This window comes from Podarcis muralis, chromosome 3, assembly GCF_964188315.1.
Source record: "Podarcis muralis chromosome 3, rPodMur119.hap1.1, whole genome shotgun sequence".
Taxonomy (NCBI): Eukaryota; Metazoa; Chordata; class Lepidosauria; order Squamata; family Lacertidae; genus Podarcis; species Podarcis muralis.
The window spans coordinates 59,463,564-59,483,706 of NC_135657.1; the positions used below are offsets into that span (position 1 = coordinate 59,463,564).

General features: G+C 41.6%; 1 protein-coding gene across 2 annotated transcripts in view; it reads right to left on the minus strand.

Moving 5' to 3' along the window:
• Nucleotides 1-353: 353 nt before the first annotated feature.
• Nucleotides 354-20,143, minus strand: part of VTA1 (vesicle trafficking 1) — a 29,886-nt gene continuing 10,096 nt past the window's right edge. Inside the window, exons 3-8 of one of the 2 annotated variants that reach the window (XM_028723564.2) lie at nucleotides 19,623-19,750; nucleotides 18,881-18,956; nucleotides 11,947-12,052; nucleotides 10,403-10,570; nucleotides 7,331-7,411; nucleotides 354-1,457 (exon numbers count right to left, since the gene is read on the minus strand). In XM_028723564.2, the coding sequence (XP_028579397.1) occupies nucleotides 1,312-1,457; nucleotides 7,331-7,411; nucleotides 10,403-10,570; nucleotides 11,947-12,052; nucleotides 18,881-18,956; nucleotides 19,623-19,750 (705 nt within the window). In that variant the 3' untranslated portion in view covers nucleotides 354-1,311. The remainder of the gene's footprint in view (nucleotides 1,458-7,330; nucleotides 7,412-10,402; nucleotides 10,571-11,946; nucleotides 12,053-18,880; nucleotides 18,957-19,622; nucleotides 19,751-20,143) is intronic. The other variant, XM_077925940.1, reaches the window with a different exon arrangement.

The following is a 20,143-nucleotide window of genomic DNA, read 5'->3' on the forward strand; positions in this document are numbered from 1 at the left end:
GGTTGATGCCTCCATTCAACAGCCACTGAGTGGATCCTATGGGGTGGTGCATCAGGCATGGAGGAGAGCAGTGGTGACAGGCCTAGTCTCTTGGGAAGATGCAGCCACTGATCAAGTAGGTCGCCTTTTGTGTGATTTCCCAACTTGCCTGCCCAATGGCCCACCTGGCAACTAAAGAAAGCTTTGGGCCATCCAATCCAATTCACGCTGATCTGTGGCTGTGTGTACCTGACTCATCCAAGGCCCTCCGAGTACACCTGATCTGAATCGGGCCTCAGCTGAATCCAATGCACCCCCTATCCCATTATGTAGAAAATACACAGGACTAAAACTAAGACTAGCAATTTAGTGCATCTGATACTAAAAGGCTTTTATTCCTTATTAAACAAGCATAGACACCTGTTAACATTATATGAGTAATTCAACACCACATGTAAAGGGTGCAAGATGCTTTAATGGAGTCTACAATCTACTATTAGTTGAAAACTTAAATTTATGTAGCAATTTCCCCATCTGGCTACAGATGCAAATAAAAATACCCCCAAACCCAAATAACAGCAAATCCAGATACTTCGTTATAGCAATGGCCTCTTTCTAAGATTCAGAACACAAATAGTCTCAAAGTTCAGGATGCAGCCGGCTTTTGGACTTCAGACACATCTTTCCTTTGATTCCTTTTATCTTCATACATGAAATAAACCGTACAAAGGGGAAAGAAACCAGAAACAAAGTCCAGCATAGAGCTTTGATGAGTGCTGGAATCACACAGCATTAAGATGCTTTTGCCTCAAGTATCTTTAAAGCTCCCTACACCTTTCTAGTCCTCAAAAAAGCCTCCTTCTGCCTCTTTTTGGCATATCACAATCTTATGGTATAATGCTCCAAAATCATCACCTGAACTTTAAAACCCTTCTGCATTTCCAAATAATTTTATTTTATACTTCAGACAAATTCCAAACGCACTAACTCCCCCTTTTCATTTTAAAATAAATAAAAATTAAATGTATTTTTTAGGAGTAGCTCAAATGTTAGGACATTCTGCAACATTGGACAAGAAATGCCTAGAATTTGGCATCTCGTGCTCAAACCACTGTCCCCAGATGGTTCTTGTTTCTCTGCCAATAAATGAAGACAGGCTGTAGTTCCAGACTAGACTACAGAAAGATCTGATAACAGAGACACAGATTTTGTTTTCTTGTCACAGAAATCAAAAGCTTTTGTGCAACCGTGTTTCCCCGACAGGCTGAAGGTAGGAGTAATGGACTGTTCAAGTTTTCGAAGCGCAAGTCATGAATCCGGAGGACAAAGGCATCATTCTCTGCCTGTAGTCAGTAACTTGAGGGCTTTCTGTAGATTTTGCACAGCAGTGCTCACATCTTCATATTGCAAAGCACTGCCAGCATATTTGCAATATTTCTGGGCCTTGGCAAAGTCTTCGGGACTCAAACGAATTTCCCCTGTGAAAATCAAGAGAGAGGATTAAGAATCAAGGCCACTACATTATGCACATATTTACTTAACCACTTGAAATGCTTTGGAAATATCAATGGTGAATGCTAAAGTTGTCTGATACCCTTTATGAGTAAGCCAATACTTTGAGAGAGATTTGCCCTTTATCTGAAGCCACTAAGGAAAGCTTTTAAAAACGCCACTCAGTTAAGGGTAATCATGTTACAATGTGCACAAAAACAAGGACAATGTCTCATGCGTTAACCTTACATTTCCTTCCCTCCCGCTCCAGCCTGGAACACAACTAAGGCCATTCATGCCGCCTTGGTGTAATTTGTCTAGATACGGGAACATCCCCTGTTACAAGATACACCCATTCCTTGATGCAAGATATGCACACCGTCACATTTCTGTCCTCAGGTTAAACAGTGTCAAATATGTACTTAATGCAGCAGCAATTTAATATAGAATGATATACTTCTGCCTATTTGTATTAAAAGAAAATGTCAGGGAGGTGCTCACTTGTAATAAAATGATACAAGTTGTCCAGACTTAGAGCAAACTTGTGAAAGTTTGTTACTGTTAATGTCTCAACAAAGTATGATACAAAGCAGAAGGTAAGAGGAAAGGTGGAATAAATCCTCTGGCCTGTTTTGTCAGAGTGGTATTTAGCCATTTTTTAAAAAAAATCTGCTTCATTTTGTTTGCGTCATTGTTAAGTAAGTGGCCTTGGGCTGATGCTTGCCTGAATAAAGATGGCAATATTAAGTGGTTAGTGGCAAAGAAACAAGCCTACATAAATAAGCTAAAGTAAGAAACAGCAGATTCCTGACTTTGGATCACAAATCCCCTAACTTAACTATTAGCTGAGCTACTACAACAACACAAAATGTTCACAAATCTGCCAACAGCATGCCAACAAATGCTGCCATGTCTGAGGCTGCATTAACAGGAACAAAGGCAAACAAACCAAAGGAGTAGGCGGAGGGAAAAATCTGTTTATCTTTTATGATGTTCTGTGGTCAGGGAGACCAAGAGGGTATGGTGATGTATATTCTGCATACTGATTTACAGAACAGTCTTAAGGTGGTGGTAGATTTGAAGGTAGAGAAATTGCCACTTCTGAAGCTCGGCCAACTCATGCCAAAAGACGTGTGTGGATTTTCTGTTGTTTGTTTTCCCCCATTCAGCCTTTTAAAATTCCTCCCTTCAATGTTAATGGGAGGGGAAATAACTATGCCTGTCCTAGGACTACAGTACTTTTGGGGAACAAGGAAGCTTTGGACTGGTGGACCAAGGCCCTCCAAGATGCAGCCCAGGAGAAATGCTCCATTTTGGGCCCTCTGTCTATGCAGCACCACCACAGATACAGAGACAACACTTCCCACTAAACCGGAGAGGCCACCATCAATGGACCTCCCCCTCTCCACTGGAAAACAGCTTCCAGCAGCCCCTTCAGGTGTTGCTCCTGGAAGTTTAAGATGTATTCCTTACACTAACCCACTAGAGTTTTATTTGATTTGTAGCTTGCCCCATTCCAAAGGCTTAAGATGAGTAATAGCATGTTAAAACACCTTTACAAATCCTGAATTTCAGCAGTTATATTGCCCTAGTCCTAGCCACCAGCTGAAAGAGTATCTCACACAGCTTTTGGAAGATCCTCATATTTGAGCTTTGGTAAGTCTCCAAGGGAAAGAATATTCTACTCATATTGAAGAACGCCCCCTGAGAGGATGACTCAGCATCTCTCTGTATGCCCTTAGTTCAAAACTGGCACATATTTTGAAAATTTAAGGCAGCAATCCCAGTCAATCTTAAGAGGTTATGACAGAACATAAAGAACCAGAAGCAGTATGTTCTAGCTGCAAGTCTCCAGTATTATGTACACATGTGTTTTTATTGTATTGTGTTTAATTTATTATTGCTATTTGCCTTGGAGGATCTGTGTTGCGCTCAAAGGCAGGTCAAAATGTTTTATAAAAAATAAATAGTATTTTGTATGTACACACTACACCCAGGAAACTGCTTCAAATGTGGTAGAATATTTTATACATACAGTTTACAATTTAAAGCTATGCCCACCACCAAACTAATCATGCCAACAAACTGACCGGGTGAATGTATGTCAATTCACCATCTTTTGTTTGACCACAGACAAATATTGGTAAATATTTCAAAAATCCACGATGCGTATGGTGCTCAAAGAATTGGCCTGTTGTCTACATAGGCCAGCTGCCTTTAAAAACTGGTGTTTCTTATTTCAATAATTGCTGTATTTTGCTAAACATCACAATCCTAGGCATGTTTACTCAGATACAAGTCCAATGAGTCCACCTGAGGTATAGGGGGCATTCCTAATCCTGAATACTGCCTGGTGGGACTGAACAGAGTGGTGGAACAATGGCTGTGCAAAATGGCTGAGGTGGGGAAGAGTAGGCATGCCAGCCTGGAGTTGGTGCAGTGATTGGGCCCAATGCTGTTACTTGATAACAGCAGGAAAGGCTCAGGATCCAATGGATCCCAGGCTAGCTCCCTATGCTTGGTATACTCTGTTTCAGGGCTTGTTGCTGGTTGCTGCCAGCAGGGATCCCACAGGTGGCACTGTTTTCTGCCCCAGCGTTCTGCTGGCAGAAGGGAAAGGTGTGTGCCAGGGTGTGCCACACTGGTGTCACCCTGTAGATGGTGGCTGGTAGATGCCAGCAGGGCTGGGAAGAGATATACCTGTTTAATTCAAACTCACTCACCACTCCCTTGACTGGGGGTTGGGGTTGGGTTGCTCTTGTACTCAGTAGTTAAGTGTGTTTGGGACTGCAGACTTGCTCGTGAAGTTTGTTCAGAGCAGCCTTTCTCAACCTTGGGTCCCTAGATGTTGTTGGACTACAACTCCCATCATTGCTAGCCAGCATGGTCAGTGGTCAAGGATGATGGGAGTTGTAGTTCAAGAACATCTGGGGACCCAAGGTTGAGAGAAGCTTGTCTGGAGTGTTGTCTAGGATTCAATTTTAGAACAGCTGTTCAGCGGAGGCATCAACCCTGACTGGTCGAGGATGCTGCTTTGAGAAAGAGCACCCCATTAAATTAACACATGCATGTTGAATTAGGGTTTTTGAAAACCTTAAACAAACATTAGCCCTACCCATGAACTAATTTGGGACAGGATCCAGGGTGGAACAGGATTTCCCCAGGTCATCCTAGGGTGGGTTAGCCAAATTCAGAATCCACACATTAAGGCCATAGGACAAATGCATGGACTATAAACTAGCCATTCTATCAGAGCATTAAATGTTACACTAATTATTGTGTAAAATACTCAATCACTGTCAAATAGACTAAGTTCAATGCTGAACACACAGGACTTATATTACTTTCCTAATTTAAAATACTAACACAGTTCCAACTGTGACGTGCACAAACTGATGACTGTTCAAGTTCACATTTAACATTTGGTCAATAGTGACCTCTCCTCCTTTTGAAAAACACAGCAAGAACAAATTACCCCAAAGACCATCTTGAGGACATTTTGTTTTTTCATATTATGATGCCAAAAGCAACTTGAAAATCATTCTTTTAGAAAACAGCCAAGGCATCAGTCCAGTATTCAACTGATTTTCTGGAACAAAGCCTAAATTAACCAATCTAATCTTATTTTTACAGTACCTACTCTATTACATGTTCTGTTGGCAACAGGCCTTATTTATTATTATTGAGGCCCACTTCAGATACCATTATAGCAACATTTCAGGAAAGGGTTTATAATATTTGTAAATGAAAGGGAGAGAAAACTGGAGTTATTTCAAAAAAATGAACATTTAGAAAGTTAGCTTACATGCTAGCTGCTTTTAAATCTGCATCATTTGAAAGGACTAAATTCTGAAATACCAAAAATATTGACACATGGGTGAAGCTGTGCTTTATGCAGCCTGAAAGAAGTCAGGCTCTCTACAAATCCAAGGATAATATTGGTATAGTAGTTATATTCATTACTTGAAATGTTACAGTGCAGAGTTAACTTCCACCAAATATGAATCTTTCAGCTAGGCAGTTAAGGACCTGATATGGAAACTGAAAATGCATTTAGATCAGAGATAAAGAAATTAGGCTAACAAGGAAGGAAAGCTTTTTAGAAATGAAAACTGGTGTCTGACAAAACTTGTACCTATTTAAAAACTGGCTTCACATCTCCTCTGAGATTTCAGAATTTGCTTGAAAAGCATACTTTTATTCCAAAACAGTAGTTACATTTATCTGTGGCTGCAAACAGAGTCATGTGGTACCTTAATTATTATTATTTTTTAAATTGCTGGGACATAAGCTTTTGAAGCTACAACCCACGTCATCTGATCCATTAAGAGAATTGCGTGCATCGTCTCAAGTGCTAGATGCACAAATCCAGATCAATACCCGATATCCAATGCCCTTTTGCAAACCCAGTTCCTGATTTTCCAGGTACACATGTTTGTATAGTTCATATACATCCATGCCTGTGACCTTCACTCCAGCTCTATGACCCTCAAATGACCCCGCCCTCCTTTTGCTGCCTCTTCTGCTTGGAACTCCATCCCAGGACACTCTGAGTGTTCTTTCAAATCCCATCTGTTCAGCGATGCCGTTAGCACAACCCCCTAAATACTCTACTGTAACCAAGCCTAAGTACATGTAACTGAAATAAGGCATTCTTTTCCTGCTTACCCCTGTCTTTACTTTCCTCCCTTTCTGTTCCTCCGTATCAAATTATAGGCTGTAAAATTTATGGGCAGGGACATGCCTTTTGTGCTGTGTAAAAGCACTGTGAGCATTGATGGTACAATAGCAATAATTACTGCATTATCACATTGAATAAGAACACACAAGGGTATATTGCTGAAGGTGCTTTGCACAAGGAGAAATAAAAACTACTTCCTATTGGTGAATGGGAGATTATGGAGTGGGGTTCAGATTGTAGAACTCAGCACGTAACAGTATACATATATGGAATTAAAGTGCAAGGGATTGCATACCAATTACAAAAATGATTGCAGCAATAATTCTTGTATAGCTAGACAACCCTAGTCCCCCAAATCACATCTGTCTGCCTATGCATTATTTTGTCAGCACATTATTGCTGGGCAGCTTTACGCCACACCCACAGAATGGCTGTTCTTGGAGAAAGGTTAGTAGAGAAACTCTGCGGCACATAATTTCACCAGCCCTAGTTTCCTAGTCAAACAAAAATAATGGCAACACAGTATCAACAGTCTGATTCTGGTTAATAACTTGGCAAATTAAACATTTAGTACGAACTAGCAGGCAGACAATGCAAAGTTGATAGGCCAATTCTGATGCCTGTACAATAGGGCAGTCTTTAACCTATACTTAACAGTGGTTAAAGGAAGAATTTTAGCCTCAGCCAATTTTTCAATGCTGGCGCCCTTCATCCTCTCCTCATTTTTATAGTTCACAGGACACAGAGGCTTGTTCTGAGAAAGTATTTTAAAACATACTCCTCAGTTAGCTGTAAAATTACCGAATATCCAAGGTCTACAGTGGTGGGGGTGGTTATATTTCTAAAAAAAAATGCTTTCACATATTATTATTCCTGCAAGGCCACTTTCATAACACATTACCTCTCAGGCACAAGCTGGAATGTCTAGTCCAAGGAGTATTTTCAGTTACATGGGCAAGACTTTTGCTACTATGCAAACATAACTTGAATTCCCGATTCAAGATTATAATGATGGTTATAATCTTAAATACTCTTACTTGTGAGTAGATTTCACTGGACTCAGCAAGACTTGCTTACAAGTAAATAGATGTGCTTCTAGCTTTAGGTATGAAACTCTGTTTTAACGCAGCCTGCAGCCAATCCTTTTTGAACTATGCAAATCACGGGGGTGGGGCTTACCTGTAGGTTGGACATTATAAAGCGAAGGATCTACTATGGGAATATTCTGAGGTGTGGGTTGAATTGTACTGCTTGTTACACCTATGAGTAACAAAAGAGATAAGAGATTTGTATATTTATATCAGCATTTGCAAATCATTTGTCTTCCCATTTGACTTCACAGATTCGCTGTGAGGATATTATTTTTCCAGACCAATTTGGAATAATAGCCCCATATAGATATCTTAACACCAGCCTTCTGGGATTCATAAAAATAACACACGGTAGGTGCACACAACATTCTGTGGTGAACAAATTTATAGAACTAAGTACAAGGGACCATCTGAACAGCCTTCCTTTGGCTCCACAAGGGTCAGAAATCTCTGGTCTAAGACCACTTTACTGTGTTGAAAGAAAACTGGAAGGAAATTAAGAGATCCTCTTTGTTAGAACCTAAGTGAATGTTTTAAAAAGCCACAACAACATTCTTACCAACTCACAATGCTAATAGTGAGCCCTAGCATATTTACTCAGAAGAAATCCCACTGCTCAGCTGTGCTTACTCCTAAGTAAGCGTGCGTAAGATTACAGCCTTAGTGTTTATATATGGGCATTTCAAATTTTCCATCCCTAAATTTGTTTAAACATACAAAGTCAAGATGATGTTATTTTATTTTTTCAGACGTACCAGTGTTTAATTTAACCTTGCTTTTGGCTACTGCAAACCTTCCGATTACATTTTCCCCAAGAAAATCCACATCTCTATTGCCAAACCTTTCCTTTCATATGTATAAAAGAAAAAGAAAAAATAGGACTTGTAGGCCAAGATGCAAAGAGTTACTTTCTTTAAGCATGGCTAAGGTCTTGGGTGTGGCCAGTAGGATTTGTGAGTTTTTCCTCTATGAACAGGAAAACCTCTTGTCCTATCACAAACCATTTCTTAAAAGTCTACTGAGTTGCAGCTTTCTGTGTAGCATGAGTAGCTGCTGTTCAAAAAATACAACATGTGCAGAAATAGTTGCACAGGTCTTTGGATCCAAACCATGCAATTCAAGTGTCAGTATACCACACCCCAAATGCATACAAACTTTTTGCCTCCGATTGTTCTTGTGGCTACCTTTGCTTAATTGATAACCTAATTTTATTTTATGGCAGAGGATTAATAGGCAAGCAAGAAAAGTATTATAGACCGGTAACATAAAATTGAATTGAAAAATTCAATTCGGCTCTGGATCGGCTCTGGATCCATTCCAGTCTGGCTTCCGTGCTGGTCATGGGACCGAGACGGCTCTGGTTGCCCTAACAGATGATCTTCGTAGACAGCTGGATCGAGGTGGGTCGGGGCTGCTGATTCTTCTAGATTTGTCAGCAGCTTTTGACATGGTCGATCACGAACTTCTGGACCACCGCCTTGCCGACGTGGGGATCCAGGGCACAGTCCTTCAATGGCTGCGCTCGTTTCTCTCCGGTCGGGGACAGAGGGTGGCGCTTGGGGGGGAATTGTCATCGCGCCACTCCTTGGTGTGTGGAGTGCCTCAGGGTGCGATTCTCTCCCCGATGCTTTTTAACATCTTTATGCGCCCCCTCGCCCAGCTTGTCCGGAGTTTTGGGCTGGGCTGCCATCAGTATGCTGATGACACCCAACTCTATCTGTTGATGGATGGCCATCCTGACTCGGCCCCAGACACACTGATCAGATGCTTGGAAGCTGTGGCTGGATGGTTACGTGGGAGCCGGTTGAAGTTAAATCCTTCGAAGACAGAGGTCCTCTGGCTGGGACGGGATGATATGGGAATGAGGGGGCAACTCCCATCTCTTGCGGGGGTGCAATTAGTGCCAGCACCGTCCGTTAAGAGTTTGGGTGTAATCTTCGATACCTCCCTCTCCATGGAGGCGCAGATTGCAGCTATTACAAAGGCGGCATTTTTTCATCTCCGCCAAGCTAAGCAGTTGGCTCCTTACCTCTCTCGCCCTGACCTAGCCACTGTGATCCACGCGACGGTCACCTCCAGACTGGATTATTGTAACTCGCTCTACGTGGGGCTGCCCTTGAGACTGACCCAAAAACTCCAGCGGGTGCAGAATGCCGCAGCGAGACTCCTTACGAGGTCTTCGCTTAGAGATCACATTCATCCGGTGCTATACCAGTTGCACTGGCTCCCGGTGGAGTACAGGATCAGGTTTAAGGTGCTGGTTTTAACCTTCAAAGCCCTATACGGCCTAGGGCCCTCGCACCTACGGGACCGCCTCTCCTGGTATGCCCCACAGAGGAACTTACGGTCTTCAAACAAAAACACCTTGAAGGTCCCAGGCCACAGAGAGGTTAGGCTGGCCTCAACTAGAGCCAGGGCCTTTTCGGCTGCGGCTCCAACCTGGTGGAATGCTCTGTCACAAGAGACAAGGGCCCTGCAGGACTTGACATCTTTCCGTAGGGCCTGCAAGACAGAGCTGTTCCGCCAGGCCTTTGGTTAGGGCGCAGCCTGACTCCCTCCTTTGGCAACCTTTACAAAACTTTATGGCTGCCATCAATCTTGATTTTAATTAATTTTTATAATGTTTTTAATGTCGCACTATTTTGGTGTTGTTAGCCGCCCTGAGCCCGGCTTCGGCTGGGGAGGGCGGGATATAAATAAAATTTATTATTATTATTATTATTATTATTAAAAAAAATTGTGAAGAACATCTATAACTAATATGGTGTCGTATATTGTTTTATATAATATCATTGCTCTTTTAATTTTATACTGCTCAACTTCACTTAAGCTGTAAATTACAGTCGTACCTTGGAAGTCTAAAGGAATCCATTCCGGAAGTCCGTTTGACTTCCAAAATGTTCGAAAAGCAAAGCATGGCTTCTGATTGGCTGCTGCAGGAAGGTCCTGCAGCCAACTGGAACCTGCGGAAGCTCCGCCGGATGTTCGGCTTCCAAGGCGAAGTTCGCAAACCGGAACAGTCGCTTCCTGGTTTGTGATGTTCAGGAGCCAAAACTTTCAGGAACTAAGCTGTTCGACTTCCAAGGTACGACTGTATTACACATTTGACGAAATCTAACAAATGAGACTAATGGGTCTGAACATATGTAAAGAACATTACCTGTGCTATGAGGCACTTCAGCGGGAGTGTTAGCTGGAGCATGCGCACCGGGTGGGATTTGTATGCCCGTGTAGTTGCTTGTGGGCACATCGCTTGATTCAAACGCAGAAGGTGAGTGAGATCCTGGGTTCAATGGAGCAGGGGACCCAACCTCTTCATTTTCATCATCTTGTAGGTAAAGAACAGAGGCATGTTGATTTTCCCCACCCCATTAAACAGCAGTGAAATTACTTGCAAATTTATATGTATTTCATACCATTGCCTGCAAATCAATGTCTTTACAAGATCACTGGGAGGATAAACAAAAGAACCACCCTGGAAGATTATATGCTCCATTACATGTAGAAGAGTGTGAAGGCAAAGTTTAGGCTAACAGATGACTTGAGGATCAACATTCACCATCTGCACCAAAAGCACTCTCTAACACTGCACCATGAAAGACTAATATCACTATGATTATTTTAATTGAACATATATCCCCAGGGAATAAGATGCTATGCTAGGGCATAGCGAAGTGCTTCAATAAGTGCCAGAACAAAACCAGATACAGAATGCCATGTCACAGTGCAAATATTTACAATATGGTTTTCAAGAATTACAGGGAGAATAACACTTTTAGAAAACATGGAATTTTGTCAAGATACAGAAAGTTAGTTTTATTCTGTTTCAAGACTGACTTTTTCCACTTGCAGAAGAGAAGAAAGTGAGCAAGCAGAAAGGAATGGGGGAAGTCCTCCAGTACACTTAAACAATGCTGCTTTTCTTTCCCAAATGCACAAAGCAAGAATTATGAGACGTTCTTTGGGTATTTTGGAGTACAAATACATTTCCATACGAACTTTGGCACTAAAGAGACCCTAAACCTTCTGGGTTATGTGACACGTAAAATGGAACTACTGTATGTGAACAGCCTTTAAATATGATTTTACCAGTTGTTATCCTACAGATAAAGTAAAAATAGCACATAAACACAACAGCAAAAAAGAAAACAGGTAATTTTAAATATCAATATTTAAAATTGATGTTATTTAAATATTTAAAATATCAATGCTATTTTTTTTAAAAAAGGAGTAAACATTCAGACACAGGTCTGTGATCAAAAATGTTTTCCAAGACAGCAAAGACAACCGTCTAATAATTCTAACAGAATATTTTAATGCTATTAAAATTAAATGTGCAAAACACTCAGCAGTTTTCTCTCAAGCCAAGAAAATCAATGAAACCAGCCAAGATAATGTAACTAGGGCCAACTAGAGTCTAAACAGATGCAATCATTAACAAGAGAGGAAAGGATGGCAACCCTCCTCTTCTGCATTGCCCAGCATATGCAATAAAAGAAAATGAAGTGGAAGATTAATACTTCTCAGTCATATTAGCACCTTTGCATCTACTGACCTAAACACTGGAAAGTGGGACTGACTTTACATTGAATAATTATGCAGAATTTCTGCTTGCACTTCTTGCATCATTTAAATGTAAGATGTTTACTTTAAAGATAAATCAAAACTATAAGCAATATTCGATATCACAAAATAGTTACTCACATTCCCCTTCCATTCCAGTAGGTCCAGATTGTGGTGTTTCTCCATTCTTTAGACAGTTATGAATATATGCTGCCTTCCACCTGGCATATTTTCTGTGTTGAACATTCTACAAAATAAAGCAAGACATTTATTATTAAATTATTTGATTTCTTAGTATGGGGAAGCTTGGGGCTCAAAATAATACAAGGAAAAGAAAGTTTTAAACTCTAAATATTTAGAGTTATACCACTTTGCTAGAACCCACCAGTAAAAATCCTTCTGATAGACCTTCTTATTCATGCTTTCCACAGAAATGGATTTTTCTTTCTTTAATTAATTTAAGGCATTTTATATTCCAACTTTCTGGCAAAAGTGTTAAAGGAAACATAAAAAGGAATAGTTGTTCTTACCATAAATGGTACTTGTTCAAAGATTACCAGGAGTCTCCAAGTGGGTAGTGCTTGGAGCTCGGAGACAGGAAACACCCACATTCAACAGAAGACCTTCTACAGGTTCCTCATTTGAGAATAACAGTTCCTGTTTTCAAATGGAGACTGTGGCTACTGTGCCTGAAGCAAGGCCCTTGCACAGAAAGCAGATATTCTCATAGAGCTGGGCTACAATGGAGGGGTTGGGGCAGACTATGGAGCAAGGGACCACAGCCATGTTGTCAGCAATAGGGCCGCTGCTGGTCACCAAGAAAGCTCCTCCACAGCTGCCTTGGGAAGTTTCCTCTTCAGGGTTGTTTGCGGATAAAAAATGGCGGCCACGGCAGAGGCAGAAGATTCCAGTGACTGGGAACTGACTGTGGCTACTGAGTACGGCCCACACCCTTGCTAGGCCTTTAATTTAATAGGTGGTGCTTTGGATTGTGAAGCTGGCAAGGTGTCGCTCACTGTGAGGACTGTAGGCATTAAAAAAGCCATTTTGGTCTGCCAGGAGTCGGGAGAGAAAAGACGGGGAGGGCAAAAAAGGTTTATTTGTTTGACAACTGTTAAACAATGAAAGAGAATATAACAGGGGAGGAGGACAGAGAGAGCAAATAATCAGGAAAATATTCTGAGTTAGGATAAAGAGGTAACTAGCAGGAGGTGCTCCAAACTGATACAGGAAACATACTGAGCCTAAATAGGAGGGGAGGTGTTCCCTGTCTCCGAGCTGCAAGGGAACCAGCATTACTTGCCTGGACACCTCTGCCATCCACGAGATAACCAATTCTATGCAATATGAACATAACATCACAAAACAGCAAACACCAGAATGGGAGGAAAAAAAAACAGAAATACAATACAGCAAACAGCTTCAGAAAATCATTTTCCCCCTTCCTTCCTGTAAGACATTAAAAACTGATAGAGTGTTGAACACTGGACGGACTAACTGTCAGGGATGCTGTAGATGCCTCCTGCATTGCAGATTCTGTATTGAGCAGGGGGCGGTTGGATCCCGTTATCTCAATGTTTCCTATTTAGACTTGCAGTCAAAGGCTCAATCCAGTATAACTTAGAAATGGCTGCCAATGGGATTTCTCTGTACCTAGTGTTTCCTGGATAGTGTATTTTTCCTACATTTCAAAACAAATGTCAAAGCACATTTTATAAAACCAGAAACTTTATAACTTCGGTCTATGTTGATTGCTTCTTGATGTTTCCAACACCGTAATCTAGCATAGGCCTATTCTATAGAGACATTTTCTGTGGTTAAAAGAGCAATTTACTGCATAAAATACTTTATTATATAAAAATTATAAAACGAGTTTTGGTGTTAAAGTCCATGGAAGGTGCTTAATAACTACTATAGGAGAGGGTTGCTAGAATATAAGTGCTAGGATCTGGATGTGAAGAGACTTAGGTTTCTGCTATGTTTTCTTAAGAAATAACTTTGGTATTAATGCCTGCCAAAACAGACTGGATGTTTTAGAACAAATCTATAGACTGAACCTACAGATTTGTTCTAAAACATGTAATCTGTAAGTGACAACATAATACAAGCCATGAAAAGACGAAATAGACTTGTCCATCTTGTATTTATATCCCATGATGCTTCAACAACTCGATAACTTACTGCTTGTATGTCTACACTGATTTCACTAAAAATGATCGAAGCCTTGGTGATCTGATTGTGGTGCTTGATGTACAATAGTTCTTTCATTTATGCTGCAGTCACCAAGTGTTGAGCACGTATGTACAAACCAAGTCCTTGGTGCCTTCCACATAAACATCTGGAACATCCTTCAGGGTTTTTACTTGTCAGTGGAATTGTTGCTTTTAGCAATATTGTTGCGCTTATTGGCTTGGAGACAGAGAAGAACTGACAGAAGGTGGCTGGGGGGGGAGGGATCTAAAGTGCTGGGAAAGAAACTAGCTAGAATTGTGAGTTGCTAAAAGTGTGACTGGGGGGGGGGGGGGAAATGCATAGACACCAATTTCAGGGCTTCATTCTTTATCAAGACAATATGTTTTTCAGCCTCCCAAATCTTCAGTCCAAATTAGAAACAGCCTACAGGACTTGTTTGAAAATCGTAACTTCACATGTTTTTATTTAAGGAGGCTCCCACTTAGGGAAGGTGCCTTTGCCCCATTTTCAATTATCATCCCCTCCTTTTGAATCACAGCCCACCCCATTCAGGAACTGTTTCTTGACTCCTAGGAGAGGCTTTTTGGGGTGGAGGCTGCCAGCACGAGAAAAAACACCTTTTCCTATACCCCTTCCATTGGTTCCTCTCTAGGTCAAAGTCTCTTAAATAACAACATACTTGTGAAGTACTTTTTCTTAAATGACTGCCATAGGTTGGTTGGCTTGTTTCGCACTCTGACTCAACACTTGGGAAGCTGAAATAGGTATTGCTTTGATAAAGCCCAATAGAATGAGCTCCCGAGATGGGCTTCCCTGCATCCCCGCCCCCCCCCCCCCCATTAATACCTTCAACAACTACTAATTGCTTCTGGCTAAATAGTTGTTTTTTAGTTCAGCACTTTAGGGCTTGCAACATACTGCTAGCTATCCAATAATCAACACTGGACACAAGGAAAACATTTCTGAACCTCCCCTCTCTTTTCTCTTTGCTCTCACTGTTCTGTAGCACTTAATACCAAAGCTTATTAGTTTTCTCTAATTTCTACTCTCCATGAGCTGGTTCTTTCCAAAATACGTCTTAACAGGAAACAGTCACAATAACAGGAATGCAGTCTAGTTCTTACGGATGCTGGGTTATTTGCTCCTTGGAACATTTGTAGCTGCTGAGGAGGGAAGGTCATGACTTTGAATCTCAATGGGAATCATCCTTCTAACCTCAGAGAGGCATTGAATGAAGAGACTAGTTTACTGATACATATTTTCTGAATGTGCAAAATAACGTTACGATTTAGCTAGTTTACAAGCATGTACTATAAATTAGCTGCAATAGGCAGTATTCTACCACCAAAACATTTTCTAGCGGGAAATTATTACAATGTACTTATGCTAACCATTTTGATTTCTTACTCTGGTTTTTGTCAAGATATGTTAGGATTTTCGTTTAAAAAAAGGGGGGGGCTCTTCAATCTCAGAGCTGCAGGCCCTTTTCATAAATTACAGCAAGTTCATGTATCCTGCTTCTGGGATGTGAATTACTTTAACATGCGGTTAACTAATTTTATAGTCATTCCAGAACCCCTTTGACTAGCTTTGAAATTCGCCTACACCAACTTTATGAATTTTATACTTCTGAACAAGGCTTTCAACATTTCTGACATATTTTTCCATCCGGGCCTCTTAATTTTGACCATTTTGCACAATTCCTTCAAATTTATTTTCCAAAGGACATGCCAGAAAATGGAACATCTTGTTTAGAATTTATCTGTTCCAGCATGCCTCGGACTAAACCTCCTGGTGAACATGTGTAAGCAAGAGAAATTAACTAGGGAGCTGGCACACATCTTTATTTTAAAGTAGTCTTCATGATGGTTTCCATTTTCCCCCTTTTATTAGGCATACTTAACTCTAATCCTGTTCAGCCAAAATAAAGAGCCTTTGTTTAAATAAGAAATCTGCCTTGAGAAGTTGCTCAAATTATATTTACCCCAGTTATTTAAAACCAGGGATGGGTTGCTTAATAGGCACAAGTTGCATGCAAGCCTCCAAACCCTCCTTTACAATCACAGAGATCTTCCAGCAAAAGTGTGGCTAAATTTTTTTTCTTTTGTTTTGTTTAAAAAAAACATGCCTAGAGCATGATCTGACACATCTGCCATTCTTAACATACGATCTACTTAGCTGCCATGTTTTTCCTGGATCTCTAGGCCCTTTCATCAACTAAATCTACCACTTTCCACAAGGCAGTAACAGCCTTTTACCTTAAGTACCCAAGGCTTATTGTACAATATATGATATCTGGATCTTCATCAACTTTTTAAGAGTTAGTGTCTCAAATGGGACCTTCTAGAGAATAGTCCTAATGGTGACCAATGGTTATGAAATGATCCTATTTCTTATATAAGTAACATGCTTACAGGCTTAACAGCAGTGAATGTCTATGGCAGTGTTTCCCAACTGGTGTTCCGCGGCACACTAGTGTGCCGCGAGACGTTGCCTGGTGTGCCGTGGGAGAGAGGCGGGCGAGTCGGGCGGCGAGAGGCGGGGCGGCGAGGATCCGCGTCGAGCCGGGGGCGGCTCCGCGGTGGTGGTGCCGAGGTTTCTCTCTCCATTCTCCCCTCACACACACACACAGGATCAGCTGACAGGACCCGGCGAATGGGGCGGCGGCGGGGCAGCGCGCGCAAAAGGGAGGAGCACGAGACAGCGGACGAGGAGGAGGCCGGCATGTCCGGGCAGCAGCAGCAACAACAGCAGCAGCAACTCCCGGCGACGGCTCCTCAAGCCCCGGGCAACCCTACTCCCTCACCGGCCTCGGCCGCCCTCCTGCTCCACCCGCCGCCGCCTCCCCCGCCGCCGCCGGCCACCTCGGCCCCGCCGCCGCCCCCTCCTCCGCCCGCTATCGCCGCCACCACCACAACAGCCGCCGCCTCAGCTGGGCCCATGCCTGCCGGGAGCGGCGGCGGCAGCAGCAGCGCCCCGGCGCCCTTCCCTCCCGGCGTGACGCTGCGCGCTGACGTCACGGGGCTGTAATGGTGGTGTGCCTCAAGATTTTTTTCATCAAACAAGTGTGCCTTTGCCCAAAAAAGGTTGGGAAACACTGCTCTATGGCATATTATTTTAAAATACACTCATTACATTTCTCCTAACATATTTAAAGCTTTACGGGTCTAATTCTTCTGAAGACAAGCAGTTTTTAATGGGGGAACAGAAGTAGCTGGCAGTAAAAAGAAGTATCTTAGCTTCTCATCCCAATACTCCCCCAACTATTCCCTGGGGCAACCAATAGTGGAGCCATACTGCTGAACACACTACTGCACTTTGGCCCTTTTCTTATGCAAATTTCATTTCTTGTCAATAATGCTAGTCCAGGTTAGATATAAGGCCCTCTAGTCCCAGCGCAAGATCCCACTGTTTGTTCCCAGTTCCTGAATCACAAGTGTATTTTACGTCTGTATTGTCCCTTGCAGAGGACTAATGAGATATAGTTCTCAGTGATCCAATAGCTATTAAGAAGTGCATTCCACTCCATTACAATTCATTTTCACATATAACTAGTGTAAGATCAACTACAGGACAATCAAAACGCCTGTACAATTTTAACGTTTATTTGGAAGGCCTTCCTCCTTGAGATACACGTCCTCCTTGATTTGACTAGACATCAGCTGAAGTAATTTCTTTTTACCTAAGTTTATACAAATGAAGTTAGATGGGTTAAACCAATCTGCAGCTGTTAGGTATTATGTGTGTTTTTACTGCCCTGATCGTATGGATATATTCTAGTTCTATTTGGTTATTTATGTTTATTTATTAGATGTATCTTGCTGTTCTATTCTTTATACGTTGCCCTGGGCTCTGCAAGATGGAAGGAAAATTCACAAATGCAATAGATAAACAAATGTATAAATGATGGCTCACTTCCAAAAGCTGAGTACACTTAACATGATAAAAAGATAACCAAAACTATTAACTGCCTTGACAATACAGAATACAAGACCCTTTCCTAAATATCCTGCCCCCGCCCCTGTTGCCTTGAGTCCTTCAGGGCTAAAACAACACCTAAATAAATATAAAATTATACCTGGTTAGAGAAATGAGGGTCTTTGGCTTAAAAATCAAAGCTAGTATGAATTGAGATATCGGTTTAGTTGATCATAGTTATATTTTTCAAAGATAACTGGATTCTCAGCCACCTACTTAAGATTTTTAATTTCTTTTGTAAAAGCAAAACAGTATCATTAAGAACTAAAAATTTCATTTTGATCCATTTCATTTAGTTCCTTAATTCCGTCACTTCCTCCAATTTTATATACCAAATGAGAAGTGTGCAGAATGCTGGTTTTCTTCTTTCCCTCACTTTAAACCATCTGAATGCCGCTAACTCTGAATACTAAACTCTGCTACTTTTCAGTTCTATTCAAAGCTACTGTAAAAACTGCAATTAGCAGCTGCTATTCTGTGAAGAAAATAGTAAACTGGGATCCTAAGAACTGTGTAAGTTCTGTGCAGCCGAGTGGACTTCATGGCTTCTGTTTCTCAAACTGCTGCTCCCAAACTTGTGTGTAACTCAGAAAACTTCCAAAGGCATTTTGTAATCCAAAAATCTGCTCTTCAAAGTCAAAAATCCTACTGGCATTCCTGAACCTGAGGCAAAATAATTATGGATCCTGGACTATATTCTAACACAGAAAAGCAACAATACAGAAAACACTACCTTGTGTCTATGTGCAACAGAAGCAAATGGAACAAGTTAGTCACAGCTAACTGAAGTCCTATTGCTCTGAATGAGATTTAGTCACGACTAAGTTTAGCTGGACTAGAAACAAAAATCTGTTTCTCTATTTCATGCAATTAATGACATATACTGCTTAACCGTGTAACTTACCTCATCTGTTAGTTCTCCAAACACAGTCAGGACATCTATTAGAAGACTTGCGGTATAAAAAGACTTGATCATATTTCTGGGGGGGGGGGGCGGGGGGAGAAGGGAAACAATTTGAGTTTCTCAGTGAGATTAAAAACAAAACAAAAATGAATCTTTTTTAGATATTTGCATGTGAAAGAAGGCATTACTTTACCACAGAGGACAACAGATGGCCACCCCATTCCCCAATGCTTACAACCTTTTTCTGCAACCTTGATCATTCAGACCAACAGATCTTCTGCATCATATAAATAAATGAGCATACGCTGGTCAATTGTTTTATATTTAACTGCAAGGTTACTTTGCTTGGCGCTGTGGGTTAAACCACAGAGCCTAGTACTTGCCGATCAGAAGGTCAGCGGTTCAAATCCCCGTGACGGGGTGAGCTCCCGTTGCTCGGTCCCTGCTCCTGCCAACCTAGCAGTTCGAAAATACGTCAAAATGCAAGTAGATAAATAGGTACCGCTCTGGCGGGAAGGTAAACGGCGTTTCTGTGTGCTGCTCTGGTTCGCCAGAAGTGGCTTAGTCATGCTGGCCACAGGACCCGGCTCCCTCGGCCAATAAAGTGAGATGAGCGCCGCAACCCCAGAGTCGGTCACGACTGGACCTAATTGTCAGGGGTCCCTTTTTACTACTTTGCTTCAATTTTATATTTATTTCAATTAGGTGTTACCATATACATTGCCTCTTTCCCCCCACTTACTTGTGAAATTGCCCAGCTCGGTCTTCATTATCTGCATAAAGAAACATTTTCAGTGCATAATTCTCCACATGGGCACAGCCAACTATTTCCTGAGTAATAGCTTCATTATCACCCAACTGCTTCTTTGTCTGAGAAAATTTAAAGATATATTTGGTTATTTACTAGGCCAGAGAAATGAAACTGCAAGGGCATATTCTAGATTCTTAATTCTCAAAGGTATAGCCTGAAGCCACCAACACAGCTGCAAGCACTCTCAGATTCAATCATGCTACTGTATGTCTTCAATGAGAAAATAAGACTAACTCTGTTCTCTAAACACCTTTCCTGTCAATACAAGTTAGCCATATGTTTGCATGTTCCCTCTGCTTCCCTGTGCTGTGGAGGGTGCCAATATAGAGATTTCCTATTAGTCCTTGATTTAGCATCCAGTAAATTGGTAAATTGGCTATGCCACCTCAGAGAGTAGGTAAGAACTTGCATATCTGAATGCTCTTCCGTACAGAAAAATCCCTCCACAAAGA